Here is a 23,237-nt window from a genome sequence, read left to right on the forward strand (position 1 = left end):
CGCTTCCGGTGGAAGTGGCGTGCGCCGCCGCCGCCGCCGCCTTCGCCGCCGCCTAGGGTTGGTCGTCTGTCGCAAGTTCTGTCCTTGTTCTTGGCGCTGCGTGGCGTGGCGTGTCTGGGTGAGAGGAGCCGAAAGAAACGGGGTTGCCGGCTCTGCCTGACCGGGGAGGTTGGCCGACGGGCCAAGGCCAGGAGGGATATCCTTGCGTTGGGGAGTAGCGGCAGCGGCAGCAGAAGAGCCCGGAGGGATGTGGCGGAGGCAGCGCTGATGGTTGTCGCTGTTGTGACTCTGGCACTCGAGACGGAGTTCGGCGGCGCTTTCCGCCCGGGTTCGAGGAACGCTTTCTGGCCGCGGGGGGCGACCCTCCTGCATCGCTGCGGCAGCCATTGCGCCCTCCCGGCGTCTTGTGGCTTCCCGTTTCCTTTTCTGGGTCGTTCCGGCCGCCTCCCGAACCTGGTAAAGCCGGTGTTTTGTTTACCGATCGATCCAGAATGGCTTCTTCTTCCGGCAACGACGACGATTTGACCATCCCGCGGGCGGCGATCAATAAGATGATCAAGGAGACGCTGCCGAACGTGCGGGTGGCCAACGATGCCCGGGAGCTGGTTGTGAACTGCTGCACCGAATTCATCCACCTCATCTCCTCCGAGGCTAACGAGATCTGCAACAAGTCGGAGAAGAAAACCATCTCTCCCGAGCATGTTATCCAAGGCAAGAACCTTCGCCTGGCCTTGCTCCTTCACACACCCTGAAACTCCTTCGGTTCCTCCCCACCCCCATCACTTGATCTATAAGAGGAGATTTTTAATTTTCCCTTTGTTACGTTCTTGGAATTATTATTATTATTATTATTATTATTATTATTATTATTATTATTATTATTATTATTATTATTGTTTAGACTTCTATACCGCTTCATAGTGCTTTACAGCCCACTCTAAGCGGTTTACAAAGTTTACAGAGTTAGCATATAGCATATTGCATATTAGCATGCAATTCACGAAGCTATAACTTTTAATTCCCTGCAAGTATTCCTTTTTCATCTCCCCATCCCTTTTCCTATTAGCCCCATCACTTGAGTTTTAAAATATACCTGGTATACAGGTAGTCCTCAACGACCACAATGGAGCCCCAGATTTATGTTGCCAAGTGAGAAATTTCTTAAGTGAGTTTTGCCCCGTTTTGCGACCTTTCTTGCCACAGTTGTTAAGCGAATCACTGCAGTTGATAAATTAGTAATCTCATTGTTAAATAAAACTGGCTTCCGCCATTGACTTTGCTTGTGAGAAGGTTGCAAAAGGTGATCACATGACCTTGGGACACAGCAATGGTCATACACATAAACCAGTTGCCAAGCGTCTGAATTTTGATCACATGAACATGGGGATGTAGCCATGGCCATAACTCTGAAAAAATGGGCGTAAATCACATTTCTCAATGCCGTTGTAACTTTGAACAGTCACTAAACGAACTCTTGTAAATCGAGTACTACCTGTACTTGCCTGAGATACTCATCTGCACTTCAGTGTCTGCCTCTCTGCTCCCTATTAAAGCTAGCTCATTGCACATTCCATCCCTTCAGGCAACTTGGTAACATTAGAAATCCGACAGGCTGGAGCTGTTTATCTGGAAATTTTTGTACCTCTTAATTGTTGTATCTTAATAAGTTTTGCACGAAAGAGACACTTTGCAGATGTCAGCTTAATTCTAAATAAGCACATTTTTAAAAATGAAATGCCTATGTAGAATTCTGTAGCAGTAAATTCTGTAATTGGAAAAGGGGAGGCACTACTGATTTTTATGCAAGGCTGTAGGGATGATCTAAAAGAGAAAAAAGGCTATATGAGGCTGAACAAATATTTATGTTAAAAAGCAAGAATGTTTTCTATTTGAGAAGATGGCTAATTATAATTCTTTGCTTCCTGTAACTTTCTAAAAACAATTTTGTTCTCTTGCTTGCCTTCTAATGAAACTGGATTCTAGTCAAAGAATGTTAATCATAGTTCTTTGCTGATTCTCGCAGGACAGCTTTGAGTAGACAAATAATTCTTAATTGTTATTAACTTTTCTAAAAGGAATGATTATGGTGGGTTTTACTTTGTATTTAGAGAACAGAAGACAACAGTGAAAGTAACCAAGGTCCTTGTTTCATTCAGGTGGCTTTTGATAATACTACTTTCAGAATCGAGACATGTTTGCTACTTTAAGAATAGAAAATGAAAAAGCTGCAAAAACGAGAGTAGTTCCGCTATGCTACATCAACAGACTAGCATTTTTTTTCCCTTACATAGGTCAGAGATGAAAGGATTTCAAGGAGACAGACCTTCTCCCATAGCTGGTTCTTGGCTTTCTGTATATATTTGTTCTACATCATGTTATTCTAGTATGGCATCAAAACCCTGACTTGGGTAGATGACAGCCGCGCCTCAAGGATGGTTTAGCTGATTTCCCTGCACATAGCAAACAATTGGCTTAGATGATTTTTGAGGTCTCTTCCAGTTCTATGATTCTGTGAGATACATGGTGAAAGTTCTGTGCTATAGAAAGTTCTATACTAAACCTAATCACTATTTTATTTTAAGATATTTATTTTTTTTATTTACTTTTCACAGTTTTGAACCTCCCTTCTCCCTCAAAAAATATTTTCTATAGTACACAAAGTGAATTGCAGAATTCACTTTGCTTACAGCTGTCAAGAAGCACAAAGAAATGCAAGACATAGACGTTTTGACTGTTAGAATCACTTAGAATGATTCTAAGGTTAGGACTTCCGCAGTATCTAATTTTCCACTGAGACTAGTATATAGTCCCCCAAATTGAGAAATGGATAAAACATGCACATTTCAGCATCCTTTCTATGGTATCACAGAGCGATGGATGTATTTTAGTTAAGCTCAGGCATGTAACAAATAGTGGCTATTCAGTTTTGCTCATAGGTTTTGCACATAATTACCCAAGGTTGAAACTAACATCTCATTCAATATATGCATGCCCAAGACTTAGCACATTTTGCTGGCCTGACTAGCAAAAGAACTGAATGATAGTCTGATTCATCTTAACATTTCTGCCTGTTCTTCTGCAGTAATAACTCTTTGGAATTACCTTTGTCCAGTTAACAGCAGTGTGGCTATACAGAGGCCTTCTCTACCTCAGAGCCAATGTTTGCATAGGTCAAGGCCAATATTAAACTGGCTGTTTCTTTTTTCTCTTTGCCCTCCCATTTCTAGTTAAAGAATATTTGGTTTTATGAGCATTTGTGTGGTTCAAGGTCCCAGGATTGCTCCCCATTGTATTAGACTACACTTAAACTCATGCTTTTATGGCACACTGGGGATTCCCATTCTTTTGGCTGTGAGGAACAAGGAAAATGCTGTGCCAGGAAGCAGATAGAGAGGTAGCAAATGAATGGTGCAAATAAGTATCTTAAGTATTTGTTTTCCTGGACTAATCAGAGTTAATATAAGTTGACCTCTTGTGGCCAACTTTAACCAAGGAACTTAACATATTTTCATTTTTTGTGAGTCCTTGAACTTTCAGTTTTATTTTTACTCATCTACTGCATTTGGTTTAAAATGATAGCTAGGCATGACATTGTAAGATAGAAGTTGGTGGTATTTTTCTCATTCACAGTTGAGGCTTTTAGAGTTAATGTACAATATTATGGTAGTAGTAGATAAAATGTACAGTATTCTCTAGCCTAATCAGCCCTAAAGCCTATTTATCAATTCTAAAATCTCTGGAAAAGTTAAATGATGCACAGTTAAAAGAAGTCATTTTTGCCCTTTTCCACTACATTCTGCACAGTGTTATGTTGTGTTTCAAACATTTAATGTAAATTTCATGATACTAAAAGAACAAAAGATCTAGCCATTCAGCACATCATGAACTTTAAATGTTTCTGCACAATTTAAGAAAATATTTATTTTGGACTTGCAGAGTAGTTTTGCTCTTTGATGCGGTCTATATCTTTTTTGTCAGTAGTGCTGCAGCATCAGAGCAAAACTCTTGAGAAAGCCAAACAGATCTGAAAAGATTATTGTATGAGAGAAGAGATAAATCTGGCTGATATTTAGAACAATTCTAAGACTCTATATTATATTTTTTTAATTAAAGAAATGGGTTGGGAGATATCATAGATTTAAATAGTTCTTTAATTAAAATATTTCCACTTGGAGAAGTATATTAGCACATCAGGATTTTTCACTAGACTCAGTTATGCTAGGTTCATATGAAAGAGATTTTTTTCCCTTTCTTACCAATTAACCTGATGATGCAGTATTGAATCTTGATAAATGTGGATTCAACATGTTGATCAAATGTTATGAAACAAGCATCAAAATATCTAATATTACATTAGTATTAAATCTACATATGTGTCAATGTAATGAAATACAAGTAATTCAATGGTCTCAGATAAAGATTTGATTTAATAAATATTTTGCAAAATATAGGTAGTCCTCGTACAACTATTTGTTTGGACACCATTCACAGTTACAGTGTAACTGAAAAAAGTTACAACCAGTCCTCCCACTTGCAATCATCATAGCATCCCCATGGTCACATGATCAAAATTCAGGGCCTTGGCAACTGACATGTACTTATAACAGTTGCAGTGTCCTGAGGTCATGTAATCGCCATTTATGACCTTCCCAACTGATTTCTAACAAGGAACGACAATGGGTAAAGTTACATTTGTTTAATGACTGCATGATTCACTTAAAAACCGCAGTGATCATTTAACAGGTGCAGCGATTTGCTTAACAACTGTGTCAAAAAAGCCATAAAATGGGGTGTGACTCAATAATCACCTTGTTTAGCAACGGAAATTCTGGTGCCAATTGTTGTTGTAAATTGAGGACTACCCATCTATAGAAATATATGAAGTACATATATGAATAGTTATATGTGTATGACAGCTTACTGGAGATTTAAAATTGTATAGGAAATGGAGACAGCTGTTTACATACAGATTAGCTTCAGGTGAAATATTTATGATTTATGGATTGCATTCAGTTGGTGTCCCTTTTAATTAGTGGAAGTTGGCTCTCTTATTATTCAGGTGAAATCCTCTAATTATATCCAAATGTTTTGTATCAGTAAAGGGACTTCACCCCAACTTTTTTTGTTATTTCTTAAAAGGCTACCAACATAAAGATTTTGCTTTATGACTTATAAATACTGTGTGAGCAATAAAAATACGCTAATCATTTTATATTCATTTGCAGACTGCCAGTTATGCTAGTTTGCTATCTTTTTATCTAAAATTATTTGACTTTAATCTATCACAATTTTTTTTTTAAATTCCTAGCATTAGAAAGCTTGGGATTTGGCTCCTATATCAGTGAGGTCAAAGAAGTCTTACAAGAATGCAAAACTGTAGCATTAAAAAGAAGAAAGGCTAATTCCCGTTTGGAAAACAGTGGCATTCCTGAAGAAGAACTCCTAAGGCAGCAACAAGAATTATTTGCAAAAGTAAGTGTGAAAACAGTTATGAATACTGTGCATGTAACACTTTCTGTTAATTAATTGAAGTAATTAACATCATCTTGCTTTTCCTCCAGGAACTCAAGGTACATAGTATTCTCTTCCTCAGTTTTTCTCTGCAACAATGCTTTAAATGACCTCGGGTTAAAAAAGGGAGTTTATTAGCCCAAAGTGACTCAGAGAACTTCAATGGCTGAAGGTGGAATAGTTTCTGGGTTTCCCCTAATTCCAGTCCAGCTTTTTCAGTGCATAGAATAATGGCTGCGATTTTGTCTATATTTCTGTAAATAAATGTTATAATCAATGAAAATGGATCCGCTTGCCTCAAGTTTGATAGCCTTTGGAATTTTTGGAACTGTAGCTCCATGAGTACCTGCCAGATTGGCCAAATTTTGCTACTTGCCATTTCAAAACACCTGGGTTTTTTCTCTTTCTTTTGTTGTAATCCTAGACTATGTCTTGGAAATGACTTAGGCATCTTCTGGGCAAGATCTGTGTAGTATATAATAGATAAAAATGGATACGCTTAAGTAAAAATTTAGTAGAATTTGAATTTTTAGTCCAAACCAAAATATTTCACTGTAAGTATTCATGGTAAAACTATTGCATAGCTGACTTTTTCAGATATTGAAGGAAATCTGCAAGCTTGCAATCTCATAAAATGAAATCTTATCTCTTGTTCTGTTTTTCCACCTTGTTAAAGTACCATACAGGTAACACTTGACTTACGGTAGCAATTCGGACCAGAATTTCTGTTGCTAAGTGATGTGGTCATAAAACTTGACATCGTGTGAGTGCATCACTTAGCAATGGCAATCCCAGCATTTTCTGTTGCTGTCATTAACCAGAACCCATCAGCTGTTAGTTGAGGACCCATTCTGATCCAAATACTCCTGGCTAGGTCCCTCTCAACCCCAACTCCTCCCAGTCAGCCTAAATCAGCATCATGATGCAAAGCATTTCAAGGCCCCTGTACTCTGCCAGATCAGCCGACCTTCATCAGCTTCTTGTCTTGCTGCTGACTAAGCAAACTCAGCCTGGGATTTTGCAAAGCCACTGCTGGCCATGTAACATTTTTTTTCCTGAGCTTCTGTGAAGAAACAACTGTGTGCAATCTTAGGAAGAAGAGTCTGTAGAGATTCTTAGTCATTCAGGTCATGGTTGTCCCAAAGGTGCTTTTTCAGGAGGCAACTGGACTTTTCTTGTTTTTTTTCTTTTGAAGACATTTTGCTTCTCAACCAAGAAGCTGCTTCAGCTCTGACAGAATAGTGGGGAATGGAAGGATTCTGTCAGAGCTGAAGAAGCTTCTTGGATGAGAAGCAAAATGTCTTCAAAAGAAAAAAACAAGAAAGCCCAGTTGAAAAAGCACCTTTGGGACTTAGGAAGAAGATTTCACACAGCCAGCAGCTGCCTCATGAAGGACCAGGCCAGGTGTGTAGAAGCAAGAAAACAGCAAAGGTTAGCTGGAGTAGCAGAGTGCAGGGGCTATGGAGTGCAGGAGAACAAAAGGGCAGAGATGGAGGAAGATGGTGGTGGTGGAGGAGAGTTGAAGTCCTCCTATGATCATAAGAGCGGATGGTCTGCCAAGTGCCCAACTTTTTGATCATGTCACCAAGGGAATACAACAATGGCTATAACTTTGGGGACTGAGTGTACCATTCATTCAGCACTGCCATAGCTTTTAATGGCTGATGAACAAATTGTTGTAACTTGAGGATTACCTATACTCAAAACATCTTAGGAATAAACAAGAAGAGTGGGGAGGAAAAACGCAAGCAAGGAGAATGGAAAGTTACAAACCAAGCAGTTTTTCTAGACAGTCTCTCCTTTGCCTGACGTTCTCGGCAGGATTGCATTGCTCTTGATGTGTAGAAAACAGATTACTCTCTTGAAATTTTTCTCTCCAGTCTCTGGTCTGAGATCACATGTCAGAGGAACACTGCAAAGGTTAAAAATGGACTGTAAATTCATTTTTTCAGCATCACTTCAATACTCACTGAACAAATGGTTGGTGAGCAAGGCCTACCTGTATTATAGATGGAGTGTGGGAATGAGTTACAATTTAAGAATTGCATTTTTTTCCTTTTGCTAACATTGGCATTTCTGTTCTTCCTAATGTTCTGTTCCTATAAGAAGGCTTTGCTTTCAATTAACCTCACAATACCTGTTTATCTTTTTAAAAGTTGTTTAAAGATCTCTTCTGAAACTTCTGCCTCTTTTTCTTTTCAGGATCTAATTGACTCCATCTCCATCTAAACATGACTTTTCTGGTCTTTTTCTTCTTACTGATACATTCTCTCTTCCTTCACATACTTGTTTTGCAATTGACTCCTTATTCACTTTTTCAGTGTTCACTCACTTTTGTACTTAGTCCATATTCATTCAGCACTTATTCCTGCATTTCTTTAGTATTCTGTTTACACTGAAATGGAATTCAGCTTCCTTATGTCTCTGTTTATATACTCACTTCCATATAATGAGTTGGATCAAAAAGGCTCTTACATACTTACAAGATACAACTTGTAATTGATATTTACAAGATACTCATAACATACCAAATTAGCCTTTGGACATCTTAACATCTCCATTTCCCCATCTTTGGTGAACAAAGAAGGTGACTTTTTAGGCCTCTTTACCTCCATCCAAAACATTGTTTTTATTTCCATCCAAATTTTCCTATCTCATGCTCCAATAATAATTGAGTCTGCCTCTTTTGATTTTTACCATTTTTTGCTCTCTCAGGTTACATTCTTTCAAAACATCTTTTTTCTTTCTATATGCAATAACACAATACCTTTTTGTCATCTTCCCCTTTTTCAGCCGTTATTGTGTTAAACACATCTCTTCCTCATCCACATGACCATGCATTCTTTTTTATACTTCACATTAGATAACTTCAAACAGTTCTGTAGCACTCAGTAACATTATTCTTTGCTTATGCTCATATTTCATTCATTCTAATTGGAAATTATTCTATTCTATAATATTTCTCCAGAACTCATGCTGTCTTATTCTGTACTCATTTTATTCTCAAGTCTCATTTCTTTCCTTTTCTTCCAGGTCCATTTTTTCCCCCTTAGATCCACTCTTCACACTGCTGAAAAGTGGTGTGTCCCACATTCAGATCACCCTTGTATATTTCACTAATTCTCTCAATCTCATACATAATTAATTATGCCCTTACATTTGCATTAATTCCTTTGTCATGTAAGTAAGCTTAAACTTGAAACAAGCAGTCACTTGCTAAGCAGGTGCTCATCAAGCTATCACAAGTGTAATTCGTCTTGACAAATGGCCAAATCACTTCTTTCTTATCTTATTCCCATCCTCCCATTCATATCACCTAGTAGAATAATTGTTGCCCTACATTGAGTTCATTATTAAGAATGTTGTACAGTTTCCTGGTAAACTCATACTTGGTTCTTCCATTATCTCCTTTCAGTGGAATTTAATATGCAGCTACTCCCAATCTGTAGATTACTACTTTCATATTTATCCGTGATAACCTAAATAATAATATCAAGTTGTACTTTCTGACATACTATACATTTAGCCAATACATTCATATTTAAATCTACACCTTTATTTCCTTACACATATTCAGCCCTGTTTCACTAAATCAGATCACATTCAGATTTATTACATTCTTCCCCTTTTTCTTAATTTCTTTGACACACAAAATATCTGTTTCTTTTATTTCCTGTTTTAATTCATGCTGTTTGTCATTTTATATTCTAAGTCACAACCTGTATGTCATGGCCATTGCCATAGATACTGATATTGCGGCCTTCACATAAAGCATTTAGTACCTGCTTAGAGGAGGAATGGACTGGTTTACCATCTCTAATTATATTTATGACCCTTGAAACATTTCCTGCTGTCACTAATTGCAATACTAGTCAATTTTGGCCAGTATGCCAGAAGTACAACAAAAGTCTAATTCTGCCCCAAGTTTGTTGACTCTATTCTCTGAGACTCTAAGATTCCTAATCTAGAGTCTCTTACAAGCCAACATAGTTACCTACAGCTCAGCAGCTTATAGGTATATACAATACGTTGGCATGCAGAGTGCATTGTCATCTACAGGTAGACCTTGATTAACAACTGTTTCAGTTTGAAGTATGATAGTGGTGAAAAAGTGTGACAAATGCCCACATTTACAATCTTTGCAGTCCTCTCTCTCTTCCTCCTCCCTCCCTCCCTCTCTCCCATTTTTATTTTCCTTTTCCCCCTTACAGAGCAAGCAATTGCCTAAGCAGACTATCTCTTCTTGAGCTGTTTTTCTCTGCTGTGAGCATGTCTCTAAAAAGCACTAACCACAAGTTAACAAGCACAGCTCTGTGACCTTAATTAGCCTGCTTGCAGCTGCTGCCTGTAACTGACAAGATTTTAATTGCTTTCGCTCTTTCAACTTTCGTTTGTCCCAAGGGGCTTGGGACTCAGCATGCTTGGAACTCCACATGCTAGACAAACAGCAGTAGCACAATCCTTTCAATGTGTATTCCGCATTGTGTGCCTGCTAACTCTTGTTAATCCCATTTTCTCCTATCAATATAAATAAAACCATTAATTCTCTTTGTGCTAAGTACCAGGATGAACATTTGAAAGGGTGGAGGAGTGAGGAGTGTCTCCTGCTTGATTCCTTGATAGTGTTCAGGAAATTACTGTGAAGACCTGGTTATTCTCCCACACCTTGCAGTAGGTTGTAGGTGGAACACACACACACACATACCCCTGACAGGTTTCTGTTTGTATGTCTATCTTCAGACTGCATATGACTCTTTTTTCTTTTTTGACATTATTCTAATTTATCATTACTGTAAACCACCCAGAGTCATCAGGAGTGGGAGAGCTTCCAAATTGTAATTTTAAGTAGGTAAACAAGCAAAACAGGCTTGTTATCTCAAAAGTTATTGTTTTAAAGGAAAACTTCTATAACTGCCTTGCTAAAAGCTATGTAATCCCCCCCGGTCACAGCTGGCAGGTGTATAGTGATATATAGTGCACTGCATTCATTCACTCTAAACTTCTTGCTTTACCTTCCTAGGCTAGACAACAGCAGGCAGAGCTGGCCCAGCAGGAATGGCTTCAAATGCAACAAGCTGCTCAACAGGCCCAGCTTGCTGCTGCCTCTGCCAGTGCAATCAACCAGGCAGGATCTTCTCAAGATGAAGATGACGAAGATGACATCTGAAATGTTTGTAGGCGGAGCTTTCAGTCCTCACCAAGATATAGTTTTCCTGCACAACAAAACCAGTGAAATGAATGCTTGCCTGTAACTTTGTCTTCACCTTGGACCAGCCATTGGTATTTTAAGGACGTCCGCTGTTGTGTGCTGTACATGTCAAAACTGTCTTTTTGAACTTTTGAGGACATAAGGTTCAGTATCATATCAACTTTGGATTTTTAATGGTGTTTATGGAAATTTTAGACAGCTGTGCGTCATTTATTTGATCAACAGTGTTACAATAACGTTTATAAAATATAGCAGAATTTATACAGAAAACTCTAAATTCACACTTGCATTTCTCTTCCCTTTTAACCATAGAATCTTGTGTAAACATTTTTAATTTGTGTTTTTGAAATAGAGAAGGCATTTAATCTGCTTTGGGGAGAAAAAAAAAGCAAAGGGTTCAGCGTACTTTGAATTCTTTGTCTTTTAAGTAAGGAAAGAGATACATGGCAATAAATAACATTGCTTAATATCATCAATCTGAGAAATTATACATTTTTGCCAAACTAGAAAAATGTATGTTTAATAGCCGTTGTACAGATACATTATTTTTTTTTTGGTATGGGGTAAAAAAAAATAATAAATAAAACCCAGAACTTTATTACAATGTTGATTCAGTGTTCTGAGCAAAATAGGTATTTCATTTTAAATGTTCCCCAATTTGGAGAATTAAAATGGTTCTTGTTTAAAAGCTGTTTAATTTTAACAGTAGATGTTAAATTACAAGCATAGTCTAAGCATGTTATAATGCACATGCTACTTGAAGGAAAATTAAAAATTGGAAGAACAGATTTGTTTTTAATTCTGTTTGATGAGGAATGCTTAAATAGGATTGTGAAACAAACATTGGAATTAATGAGCATGCTCACTGTCAAAGGAATTTTTATTTAATTCTGATTATTAAAGTGTTGTCGTCAGCACAATGTTAACAGGTTTTCAGGCTAGTCTACCAATAGAGAAGCTTTATCTTGTCAAACTGATGGCTCCTACGTTCAGATAGGGGACTAAATAACAATTTAGTTGCAAAGTTTAGTTTGTTGGCTTGAAAGTCTAGGCCGGCCAACAAAACCTTGAATGAGGAATATCTTTTAGGGTGTGAATTTAAAAAAAAAGAAAAGAAAAAAAAAGAACAGTACTCAGATAGCTATTTACAATTTGACAATATACTTGAAAAAAAAACCCACCTCATATATTTCTGGTACTTTTTTGCAGAGGAACGATGCAGTCTCAGGTCTTGCATATGGATACACCAAACATTTTTAAAGCGATAAGATTTTGATGGGTTACAGAAATAATGCAACTGAAAGGCAAAACCATCCTATCTGCGAAGCAGAAGACTAAAATAGGCATCGAATTAAAAGCCTGCCTGCAATTTAAGTTTAAAGGGGCTTCCCATGGACTAACTTGCTTCCCATGAATTAACTCATTATTTATACGCTGGTTATTGAGAAATACGTTAGTTTGAATGTTAAGCTGGAAAAAAAAGAAGATGGGCTCAACTTGTTAAGTATTGGGACAAGATCTAGTTGTCATGAAGGTTGATGTACCAAAGGTAGAAACACTAGGCTAATGAAACTGTGTTAATGTGCAGTGTTGGCTTTTCTAATCTGTACTATGATACCCTTACTCTTCCTGTTTTAAATGAAACATTTTTTTAAGCAAGAACATTTTCTTTTCTGATGCAGAGTTCAGGTTAATATTTTACTGCATCTGGCATGTATCATAAGTTTGAATCCCTGCAACTTTTCCTTTGGACATTCTTGTGCTTTTTTCATATGCTGTATTCCTCAAGCAATAAAATTCAAATGTGTTTTTATATTTAATGCTTGAATGTTCAGCTTTTTGGGGTAATGTCATAGAGAAACCTAACACCATTCACATTTGGGTGAATTATCCAACTTTTTTTATAGCCAGGATGAAGTAACCAAAGAGATGTTCAGAAGAAGTCTTTTATTCAGGCCAGTCCTTCACTGGTCATGTAACTTTCTCTTAATCACTCTTCCCCCAAATGTACAGATAGTCCTCAACTTAACAACAGTTCATTTAGTGACCGTTCCAAGTTACAACATCAGAAGATAGAAAAAGGTGATCACATGACCCTGTGACACTGCAAGTGTCATAAATACATTTGCCAAGCGTTTGAATTTTGATCATGTGACCATGGCCCTGTTGCCATGGTCATATGTGTGAAAAAAATTGTAAGTCGCTTTTTTCAGTGCCGTTATAACAATCACTAAATGAATGGTTGTAAGCCGAGGACTACCTGTACTTAAGAAGACATCTGATCTACGTAACATAAGTATAGGTCATGTATAAAAATATTTGTTTGTTTGAATTTGTTAGCTGCCCACTTCCCAATGAACTGCATTCTTGATCTATGAAATTATTGCAGGTCATTTTCAGATCCATTTTTTATTTAAACATTTCATTCCAATGCCAGCAGGAGCTTGCTTTTGCATAGTTCAGTTTTTCAGTTCCCATTTGGGAAAAGACTGTTTTTATATGAAGTAGATCTGCAATACAATTCTTTTTTTTTTTCCTTTTTTTCTGTTTAAATAAACAAAATAAAACCAGGGTTAGTCAACTGTTGGGAACAGTTTAAATCTTTACAATGAAGACACTGAAAAAGGTATTTCCCAATGTCTAGTGATTGTCAGCAAAACAGGGTAATTTTTAACACTGAAATCTTTGAGGGTGAAATTTAGTGCTTCTGGGCAAGTAGTGAAGGTTCTGATGCTAGATTATAATCAAATATTGAAGATAATTCTACAGGACATTCTTCATAGAGAGATCCAGATAGGGAGAAGTTAAGGATGGTGCCATATTTTGCTGATAATGACTCATTCACACTAAAAAAAGGGAATTGTTTTGCAAACTTGCAAACCTCAAAATAGGTTGAGCAATAGCATGCAAAATTGTAGGTTGTGCTGTGGCAAACGAGTCTGACAGCCTATTCATCATGCACAAGCTACAACTGTAGCTTCCTGAGCAGTTACTTTATTGATCTGAAACTCTTTTAAGGTTTCCTATAACAGCAAATAATGTAGACGTGGAAAATTCCAAATATAGCCTAAGCATCGCCACTGTCTCAAGGATCTTGATCTACCAGAACCTGAAGATTTTTACCTAAAGTAGGATGGAGAATGAGAACTTTTCAGAAGTTGTTTCTGGAAGCCTCAGCCAGAACAGCCAATAATGATGGAACTAGCAATACTTGCAGGCCAATGTTCCACATCCTTGAAGGATTAAACATCAGACCCTGGGTGGAGGATGGTAGGCTGCTGGCTGATTTGTTCTTTGGACTTTTATTTTCTTCTTGGACTCCAGAAGTCCTGGACTCCTGAGGTGATGGAGATGCTTCTGCAAGTCTTCACCACACTGGCTGGGATGTCACTCAGAATCAGAGTTAGATGTCAGTGTGGACATAAGTCCAGTCGCGATGCTGGAGTAGGTCTTTGCCCAGATAACTGAGAACGGGTTGACCCTGTAGGTCCCAAGGAAGTGGACAGGATCCTAGGGAATGTCAGCATAGCCATCTGTGCTTTAGATCCATATCGTCCCCCCTCCCAAGCTGGCTAAGGCCTCTTGGGAAGTGACATGGGTGAGTGCTGGTGATGGTAAATGCTACTTTGAAGAAGGGGATGGTGCCCCAGACCATTAAAGAGGCTGTGGTTTGCCCCTTTCTTAAGAGGCCATTGCTAGATCCTACCCAGATGGAAAAAAATTCATCCTGTCTCCAACTTCCCCTTCTTGGGGAAGGTCATTAAGAAAGTAGTCAACTGCAGCTTCTGAAGATTCTGGATGAAGCAGATCATCTGGACCCCCTCAGTTGGGATTCAGGCCTTGATATTGGATGGAAAAGGCATTGGTGCCGATTAGGAGTGAGAGGTCCAATCCTAGGGTCCCGATTTGCAAGGTTTTTCAAAGGTCGGTGCTTTCTCCACTTCTGTTTAACATCTGCATGAAATTGAGTGATGAGATAACATCGGTCACCATGGGATGAGACAATACTCAGCCATATATATCTGCCTGTGGTGAATTAAGTGGTGCTGTGGCTGCCCTCTCTTGGTGCTTGGTGAGGTTTGGATAGGGAGCAACAGGCTAAAGCTGAACCCTGGTAAGATGGTATAAATAATAAATAATTTTATTGTCATTGTACGTGTATACATAGTATACGCATACAACAACATTCACTTAACACCAAAGACCAGGTCCAACACACACAACAATCCCCAAACACACTCCCACCCACCACAATTCCCCACCCCTAAACCCCCAAGCATCCACACAACAGACCAAGTACTACTATCCAACAGCTCACCGATGGTGGCCCTTTAGTTCATTGTTGAGTGCAATTATAGCTCTGGGATAAAAACTATTCAGAAAACGTGTGGTCCGAGTTTTAATTGTTCTGTATCTTCTGCCAGAAGGCAACAGTCCAAAAGGATTGTAAACAGGATTACAATCTCTTGAAGAATTACCAATTACCTTTGGTCATGAATTGGGTTGCACTGCCCCAGACTGACCTAATGCATAATCTGGGGGTTCTTCTGAACTCATGACTCCTGCTTGAGGAGCAGATGAGAGTTATAAATAACCAGGAGAGCCAGCTACAAGTTGTACACCAGTTAAGCCCATTCCTGGACCCAATCTGCCTTTCTCACAGTCACCCACACCCTGATCACCTTCAGTCACATTACTATTTGTAATGTGCTCTACAGTGCATTGGACTGCCCTTGAAGAATATCTAAAAGCTTCAGTTGGTTCAGAATGAAGTAACCCAGAGTTTTGTGCTAGCATTGACTTGTGCTCATGTCATCTCTATTGCAGGAGCTGCACTGGCTGCCAATCTGCTTCTGGATACAATTTAAGGTCTGGTTATCACTTTTAAAGCACTACATGGCCTGGAATCATGCTATTTGAAGGGTCACCTATTTCCCATTACATCTCTCCTGATGGAAAGAAAGGCAGGGTATATTGTAGATCCCATCTATTAGCGATGTACACCTAGCAAGATGAAAAAAAAGGGGCCTTCTCCATGACGGTCTCTTCCCTATGGACCATGTGTGTGAGCTAGGCAGCCATATAAATCTGGCAAATCTGATTGTGTCTTACTTCCAATGAGCCACCTCCGAATATTATCTTGCTCTCAGGAGTTCAAGGATTTTTCAGTTCTCTTTGCCTAAATAACAATTCATGAACACGTCTATCAAGGTCACCCCCATTACTCTCTACAAAAGCAGAGATTGTGTACAATGGATGTCAGATTAATCTATTTTTTTCTCTGCTTGTTTTTTGTAGATGGTTTCTTACCATAAAGAAATCAATATTCTCCGAGTAAGGCTGAGAAAACTGCATCTTCTACATAAAAAATAGTGGTATCAGCAAACTCATATAAACTATATAATTTGTAATTCCCCCCCTCCCAAAAAAAAGACTATCAAAATTGAATATTCTTGGCAACAAAGAAACCTGGAACGACTGCTCAGAACACAATAAAAATTGAAGGACAAAAAGAGAATGAATAAATCGGCTATAACTGGCTGATACTTGCCATGGATCCTAAACTGGGTTATTTTACATGGTAGTATTTTATACTGTTTAAAGTTTTCATGTTTGAAAGATATTTGTGGGAGTACATTTGTCATAAAAGGAGACATGTTATGAGAAAGAATTAAAAAAACTGCAAAATGAGTTAATAAGAGATTTTTGAAGCACATCTACCTTCTAACTTGGTGATAAGTTCATCCAGTTATTCTGTGAGTACAGTAGCTTCTCAATGGTGTTTAATTAGCAAGATTGTTAAGGATTTTTTTTTTATAATTGCCATTCATTGAAGACTATATCTCTCTCAGATACTGAGAAAGCACCATTCAAATATTTCTAAAATTTTTTAAAAATATTCATTTGGATAGAAAGAAACATGGTTGTTGGGCTATATTTTTTTTCAGGGGTGTTAGACAAATTCTTCATGTTCTCTTACTTTGTGTATGTTTTAAGACCAATTTCAACCCCAAATTGCAATATAACAAATTGTAGTAACATAGTAAGGGCGATAAACTTTCCAGCTGTAGTTCCAAATATTTGTGTTAAACTTTGCATTGATTAAACTGTACGCAAAATCAACGCAGCAAATTTTGTGATACCGAGGAAGTGTAGCACCTGTGTGAGTTGGACTATTACAATATTGCTGCTTGTAAATTTTGGTTCTCTTAGTACTAATATAATTTAGTGAATTATAAGGAAAATCTGAGTTGGCAAATGCAGTATTTTCACCTTTCCTTTATTCTATCAGATGGCTGAGTCCATTTAACAGCACATATTCAAAATATTCCAATTCATTTTTTTAACCTGACTTGTTCTCATTTAGATGTTTGGAGCAACAGAAAAACAATATTTTTTGAAAGCAGATTTCTCTCCTTCGCTTCTATAGATCTTCTAAAACATACAAGTAATCCTTGACTGTTATAACCATTTAACCACCATTTCAAGCTGACTGTGCTGAAAAAAGTGACCAGTCCTCGCAGTTATGACTATCACAGTATCCCCACAGTCTTGTGATCAAAATTCGGGCACTTCATTAATTTAATGACTGAAGCAAAAAGGACCATAAAATTGGGCATGAATGACTCACTTAACAGCATGGCTTAGCAACAGAAATTCCAGTCCCAATTATGGTTGTAAGTCAAGGACTACCTGAACCATGCAAAACAACGCTTAGAGGGATCTGTTAATTTACTTTGTTGCTCTCTATGCGAAATCCTGTAAATCCATTGTACTTTTATTTCAGAGATGTTAGATGCTACATAAGCTTAAAGCCTGACCACTGGAACAGTTTTCTTTTGGAACTAGTAACAGTTGCTCCATAGAAAAGACATATTAATAACAATTAGGATTTTTGTTAGCTATGACCCAGAAGGGAGCTCACCAGATCTGCTTTGTAAGAGAATTGGAGGTTCAGTCATAGCTGTCCAAAAACACCATTTTGGTATTTTTACCTATGCCACTAATATTAAAGCATCAGTAATTTATCAAGCTATCAAAAACACTAAAAAGAATTTGGCTGCTTTCAAATCCAATTCTCTCATGCAATTGGAATGTTTTTCTATTGTACAGTATATATTGTATGTAACTTTTGTTTTGTTTTTACAAAAAAAACCCCACCCCATCTTTACCACTAGGTGGCTGTCAAGGTAAATACAATAATTTACCGCATTGACTTTTGAAATATGGAATCATAATATGCAGTGTTTGGGAATGTTCAATCTTGAAATAATTTTTAATTTTTATTACCGGTGATTAACAGCAAAGCCGTAATATCATGGTGGGTAATTACTATTGAAAGACTATTCTAAAATATTACATGCATTAAGCCAGACAATAATTTTATAATGAATTAATGGAGCAATTCTATACCATATGTTGGATCCAGACACACATTGTTGCTATGGTAGTGGAATTCGTGCCCATTTAGCCTGCCACGGGAGAGTGAAAGAAAGAAAACATAATTTCAAAACATATTCAGATTCCCACCCACCCCCATGGCAGAGGTCCCCAACGGGCTGTGGTCTGTTCAAAACTGGGCCGCAGAAGAAATGGGCAAGAACGTCCACATGAAGTTCCACTCGTGCGAGCAGCAGGCAAGAGTGCACACACGTGCAAAGCTCCATTCACGTGAGTGGAGGGCACTTGCGCTTGAGCACGAAGTGCCATTCGCATGAAGCTAGCTGCAGATGAACACCAGTGGTGAGTTCTAACCAGCTTTACTACCGGTTCTCTTCGTGCATGTGCTTTGCGCGCGATCGCCCATCACTGATGAACATCCTCCACTTGAACGAGTGGAGCTTGGCATGCAAGGACAAGCACCCTCTGCTCAAGAAGCCCTGCTCGTGCAAATGGAACTTCACGTGCGAGCACAATTGCCAGCCTTCCACACAAGTAGAGTTTTGTGTGTGAGCGCAAGCACCCTGTGCTTGCGCGCACAGCTCCATTCGTGAATGTAGGGTGTACACCAGGGATGAAATCCAGTAGGTTCTGACAGATTCTGGAGAACCGGTAGCGGAAATAATGAGCAGTTTGGAGAACTGGCAAATACCACCTCTGGCTGGTCCCAGAATGGGGTGGGAATGGAGATTTTGCAATATCTTTCCCCCAGGAGTGGGGAGGGAATGGGGATTTTGCAGTATCTTTCCCCTGGAGTGGGGTGGGAATGGAGATTTTGCAGTATCCTTCCCCTGCCATGCCCACCAAGCCACGCCCACAGAGACGGTAGTAAAAAACTTTGGATTTCACCACTGGTGTGCACGTGTACGTGCACTGCTCACAGAAATGGAGCTGCGCACACACGCATGCGCCTGCCACTCACACAGCCTCTTCCCCTGTGCCGTGCTGGACCGCCAAGCTAGAAAGGTTGGGGACCATTGCCCTATGGAATTGATAAATATTCTGGAAGAGAAAATCAAATAAATACGGGTAGTCCTCGACTTAAGACCATAATTGAGCCCAACATTTCTGTTGCAAAGCGAAATATTTGTTAAGTGAATTTGTCCCATTTTATAACCTTTCTTGCCACAGCTGTGAACCACTGCAGTTATTAAGTTAGTCACATGGTCGTTAAGTCAAACTGGTTTCCCCATTGACTTTGCTTATAAGGTCTTGATCACATGACCCTGGAACATTGCAGCTGTCATAAATATGAGTCAGTTGCCAAGTCTGAATTTTGATCACATGACCATGGGTATGCTACAAGTGTGAAAAATGGTCACAAGTCACTTTTTTCAGTGTCGTACCTTTGAATGGTCACTAAGCGAACTGTCTTAAGTCGAAGACCATCTGTAATGGACAAATCACCTACTCAGTGATGGTCAAGTCAGTGGTGGCCATCCCTTCCTATGTCTCTTTCAGGATGTCTTTCCTATTACTGTTCATCAAAGGCTTGGGCCTGGTCTCCAAGATTATGCTTGGTAGCTAGAGATTCCTTTTCCACATCCTACCATCATGTTAGAAGGTGGAGAAATGGGGTTTGATGATACCACTTCTGACTGTTTTGGATTAGAATGGGGCTTGCTTTTGAGTTAGCAGAGGTGAGTTATTTGCTCCCAGCAGGGCAGCTGAACAACCAGTTGTGAGTGAGAGAATTAATTCTAACGGGAAGAAGAAGGGGAGGCAGAATTAGCCTTGTTGTGATCAGCTTGGCCTATCAAATAAACAAGAGGTGAAATAAGTTGGCAGGCAGTTTTGGTCAAAGGGTTAATTGTCTCTCTTGATTGCGCCTGGGGGACAGGCCTTTTCCTCCTTCCTTCGTTTAGGGTTGTCCAAGTAACAAGGGCTTATCTACTGAAACAGGAACCGAAGACACTGAATCACAAATAATCATGGTGGCTAGCTTTGTGTGCTAGTTTATTTGAATGGATGATGAGGTGATATCGGGAAGTAAATGCCTTTTTAATGTACTTGATTGTTATCTGTTGTGATGGAGACTTTCTCTCTGATAGCTATAACATGAAGGTAAGAGACAAACAGTTTAATAAAAACTCTGCATTTCAAAGAAAATATTGTATATTTGGCTGCATGGAATTGGCATTCGTGGGGGAAAACAATGTGCTTGGACTCTTTCAGATTTGCTGAAATAATCTAGGCAGTTTTGAGAGTTGTATTACAGTCGAATATAGAGGAATAGCACTACACTGGGAAAGTTTGGCTTAGCTTCAGAAATTGCAACACCCGTATTTTGGATTAGGTAATGACTGTATTCAAGCTAATAAACAAGGCATTTCCAGTTTCTTGAATCTCAATTATTTTTTTTATCAGCAGGAAGCATCTAGGAACTGTTTGATCAGGAATGTAAGCTTCTCTTTTTATAAGTCATGACTCATCAGCAAGTTTCTCTGGGAAGATGAAATGACATTTTCCTTCTGCCCTGCTCTCCCCCCTTCCAGGTAAAACTTTCCTTACCCTTTCATACCCTTTTTGATTAATTGTTGTGGTCTATAAAGGAGGAAGGGAAATGAGGGATCCAACACGTCTGGGGAAGAGATGGGTTGGCGGAGCGCTTATACTATTTCCTCTTCACTGCCTGTACCGCAAACTGGAGCCATCAACATCACATGAAACGTAAGCATTGTGCCACTATAAACACGGAGTTGCCAAACAATGTCAACACACAAAAGAACTAATCAGTGTGTATCCTGGTGATAACCAACCCTTGAAAAATCTTGAACAGCACACTTGTTTAGGCTGAGATGAAAATAGACCAAGTGGAAAGGTTAGGCAAATGATGAGGAAGACAGCAGAGTCACAGAAGAAACCAACACCAAGCACAGAGGTGCTTGGCAGATAGCACATAATGTTCTCTTCAGCAGTAGTAAGAGAGAAAGAGCATGAGAAAAGCTTATGTAAGAATGCTTTGAAGAGTAAAGGAGAGATAGCAAGGAATTGAGAATTAAATGAACAGAGAAATGAATGAAATTATCTCGAGTCTTCTGTTCTGTTTCTTTAATGCATTCAGAGATGTTTTGGTCCTGAACCTGTTTATTTGTAGGGAGTCACACTACAGCTTGTCACACTCTCTGCATCTAACATATCACCTTTGAGGGAATTTAGCTTTCCCCAGTGCATACTTCCTTTAATTGGTCAGCAAAGCGTGTTGTTTTTCTTAGTAAATCTTCCTCCCAAGTTACTAATGTTCTTATTTCACATTCCTTACTTTATGAGGTTTACTCCAGCTCAGTATGCAGAAATGCAAAAAGTTTAAAAGCAAAACTTTTCCTCATGGACTCCTATTTTTTTTTCACCATTAGAAGGTTTTCATTGTCACTGCATATCTATTTATGATCTTGAAACACATTATTTCCCCTGCTCGTTATTGAGTTAGCTTTACACGAACTTCTACAAGGCTTGTTACACAGCCATGTGTTTCTTGTCCTCCAGTACCCTCTGTCCAAAAAAAGGCTCCCAAGACAATTCTAGGCTAAAACCTTCAAACATCAGTCACAGCAAAATAAACAAGGCAAGGAAATTTTTAAAAAGTCGCTATTGGAACAATATATTTAAAACCACCTAAAAGCCATGAATTTAAAAACCATGATGTCACTATCCTGCCATTCTTTGGAAGTGAGCTCTGTAACCAAGCTATGATAACGTCCTGCTGCTCCACATTGGGTTTAGGGAGGGAACATAATTAAAAGAACTTCTACAGCATACTGAAATTAAAGGCCAGTTCACACACACAGGAGGATATTGAGATTTTCATGGCCATCTTTAAGAAAATGGAAAAATGAAGTTGAAACTGAAATTCAAGATATCCAGCTCAAGGATTCGTTTCTGAATATTTCACTAACAGTACCACATCTTTTGCCAGGGATGCGGTGGCTCAGTGGCTAAGATGCTGAGCTTGTCGATCAAAAGGTCAGCAGTTCAGCGGTTCAAATCCTAGTGCCATGTAACAGGGTGAGCTCCTGTTACTTGTCCCAGCTTCTGCCTACCTAGCAGTTCGAAAGCATGTAAAAAATGCAAGTAGAAAAATAGGGACCACCTTTGGTGGGAAAGTAACAGCGTTCCGTTTGCCTTTGGCATTTAGTCATGCCGGTCACATGACCACGGAGACATCTTCGGACAGCGCTGGTTTTTCGGCTTTGAGATGAGCATTGCCTAGAGTCAGGAACGACTAGCACATATGTGCAAGGGGAATCTTTAACTTTACCTTTTTACCACATCTTTTAAGTTTGGTCCTACAAGCAGCAGGGCCTTCTCTATTCCACTAAGGTTCTTAGCCAATCTTCCTTGCTCCTCTGATGCTTTGTCTATTTTATTTATTTTTTTATCCTGATTTTATTATAATGGAGGCAACTCAAGACTATGAACTTACCTAATATTCCTTACTCCTCCTACTGTCATCACAATTATGAGGTGGATTGGGCTGAGAGTGAGTGATTGGCCCAAAGACACCCAGCCGACTTTTGTGTCTAAGGGAGGACTAGAATTTAGTCTTCTAGTTTGTAGGCCAGTACCTTAACATTACACCAAATTGGCTCTCTGAATTTTCAGACAGAATCAAAACAAGATTTAATTTCCAGGCCAATTGACAACTCTAGATGGACCCATATATCACTCTCTCCTTTGACTTAAGACAGCAAAACACCTTTGGCCTTCACTAATGTGTCCATCAGCACTTATCCAAATAAACTCAAAATCCTGTTATTACATTAATGCTTTTACATCGACAAATTAGCCATTCGATATATCTTCATGCAAACCAAGTCACTTTTCAGACCTCCACAGGAAAAAAAAAAGATGACACTAAAACAAAGACTGGAATTTACAGTAAGTTTCTTTGGAATGACTGCTGCTTCATACCAGAAAAATTGTGTCATGTCTCATTCCCTGTCTTACCTTACGTTTTTCGAAGATTATTTTAATTTTAAAAAATGACGTGGGAAATTTGTATGATTCACAGCAAAGTTTAAGCTTTCAGCCTTGTGTCTGCTTGCTTCTGGGCTACATTTAGATACTAAGCCAGATC

At 38.8% G+C, this 23,237-nt stretch overlaps 1 protein-coding gene across 1 annotated transcript; it reads left to right on the plus strand.

The window, feature by feature from the left end:
* The first annotated feature begins 45 nt into the window (after window positions 1-45).
* Window positions 46-12,540, plus strand: DR1 (down-regulator of transcription 1). Its single transcript, XM_070939362.1, has 3 exons — window positions 46-711; window positions 5,309-5,472; window positions 10,532-12,540. Exons 1-3 carry the CDS (start codon window positions 492-494, stop codon window positions 10,676-10,678), a joined length of 531 nt encoding a protein of 176 aa, XP_070795463.1. The 5' UTR covers window positions 46-491; the 3' UTR covers window positions 10,679-12,540.
* Window positions 12,541-23,237: the final 10,697 nt, after the last annotated feature.

This window comes from Pituophis catenifer, unplaced genomic scaffold (genome assembly GCF_029215685.1).
Source record: "Pituophis catenifer annectens isolate HBS135680 unplaced genomic scaffold, rPitCat1.0.hap2 SCAF_3, whole genome shotgun sequence".
Classification (NCBI taxonomy): Eukaryota; Metazoa; Chordata; class Lepidosauria; order Squamata; family Colubridae; genus Pituophis; species Pituophis catenifer.

Coding starts and splice junctions, on each gene's coding strand:
- DR1 (XM_070939362.1), top strand. CDS start 492: ATGGCTTCTTCTTCCGGCAACGACGACGATTTGACCATCCCGCGGGCG. Junction 712..5,308: donor TCCCGAGCATGTTATCCAAG/GCAAGAACCTTC, acceptor TTAAATTCCTAG/CATTAGAAAGCTTGGGATTT. Junction 5,473..10,531: donor AACAAGAATTATTTGCAAAA/GTAAGTGTGAAA, acceptor TTACCTTCCTAG/GCTAGACAACAGCAGGCAGA.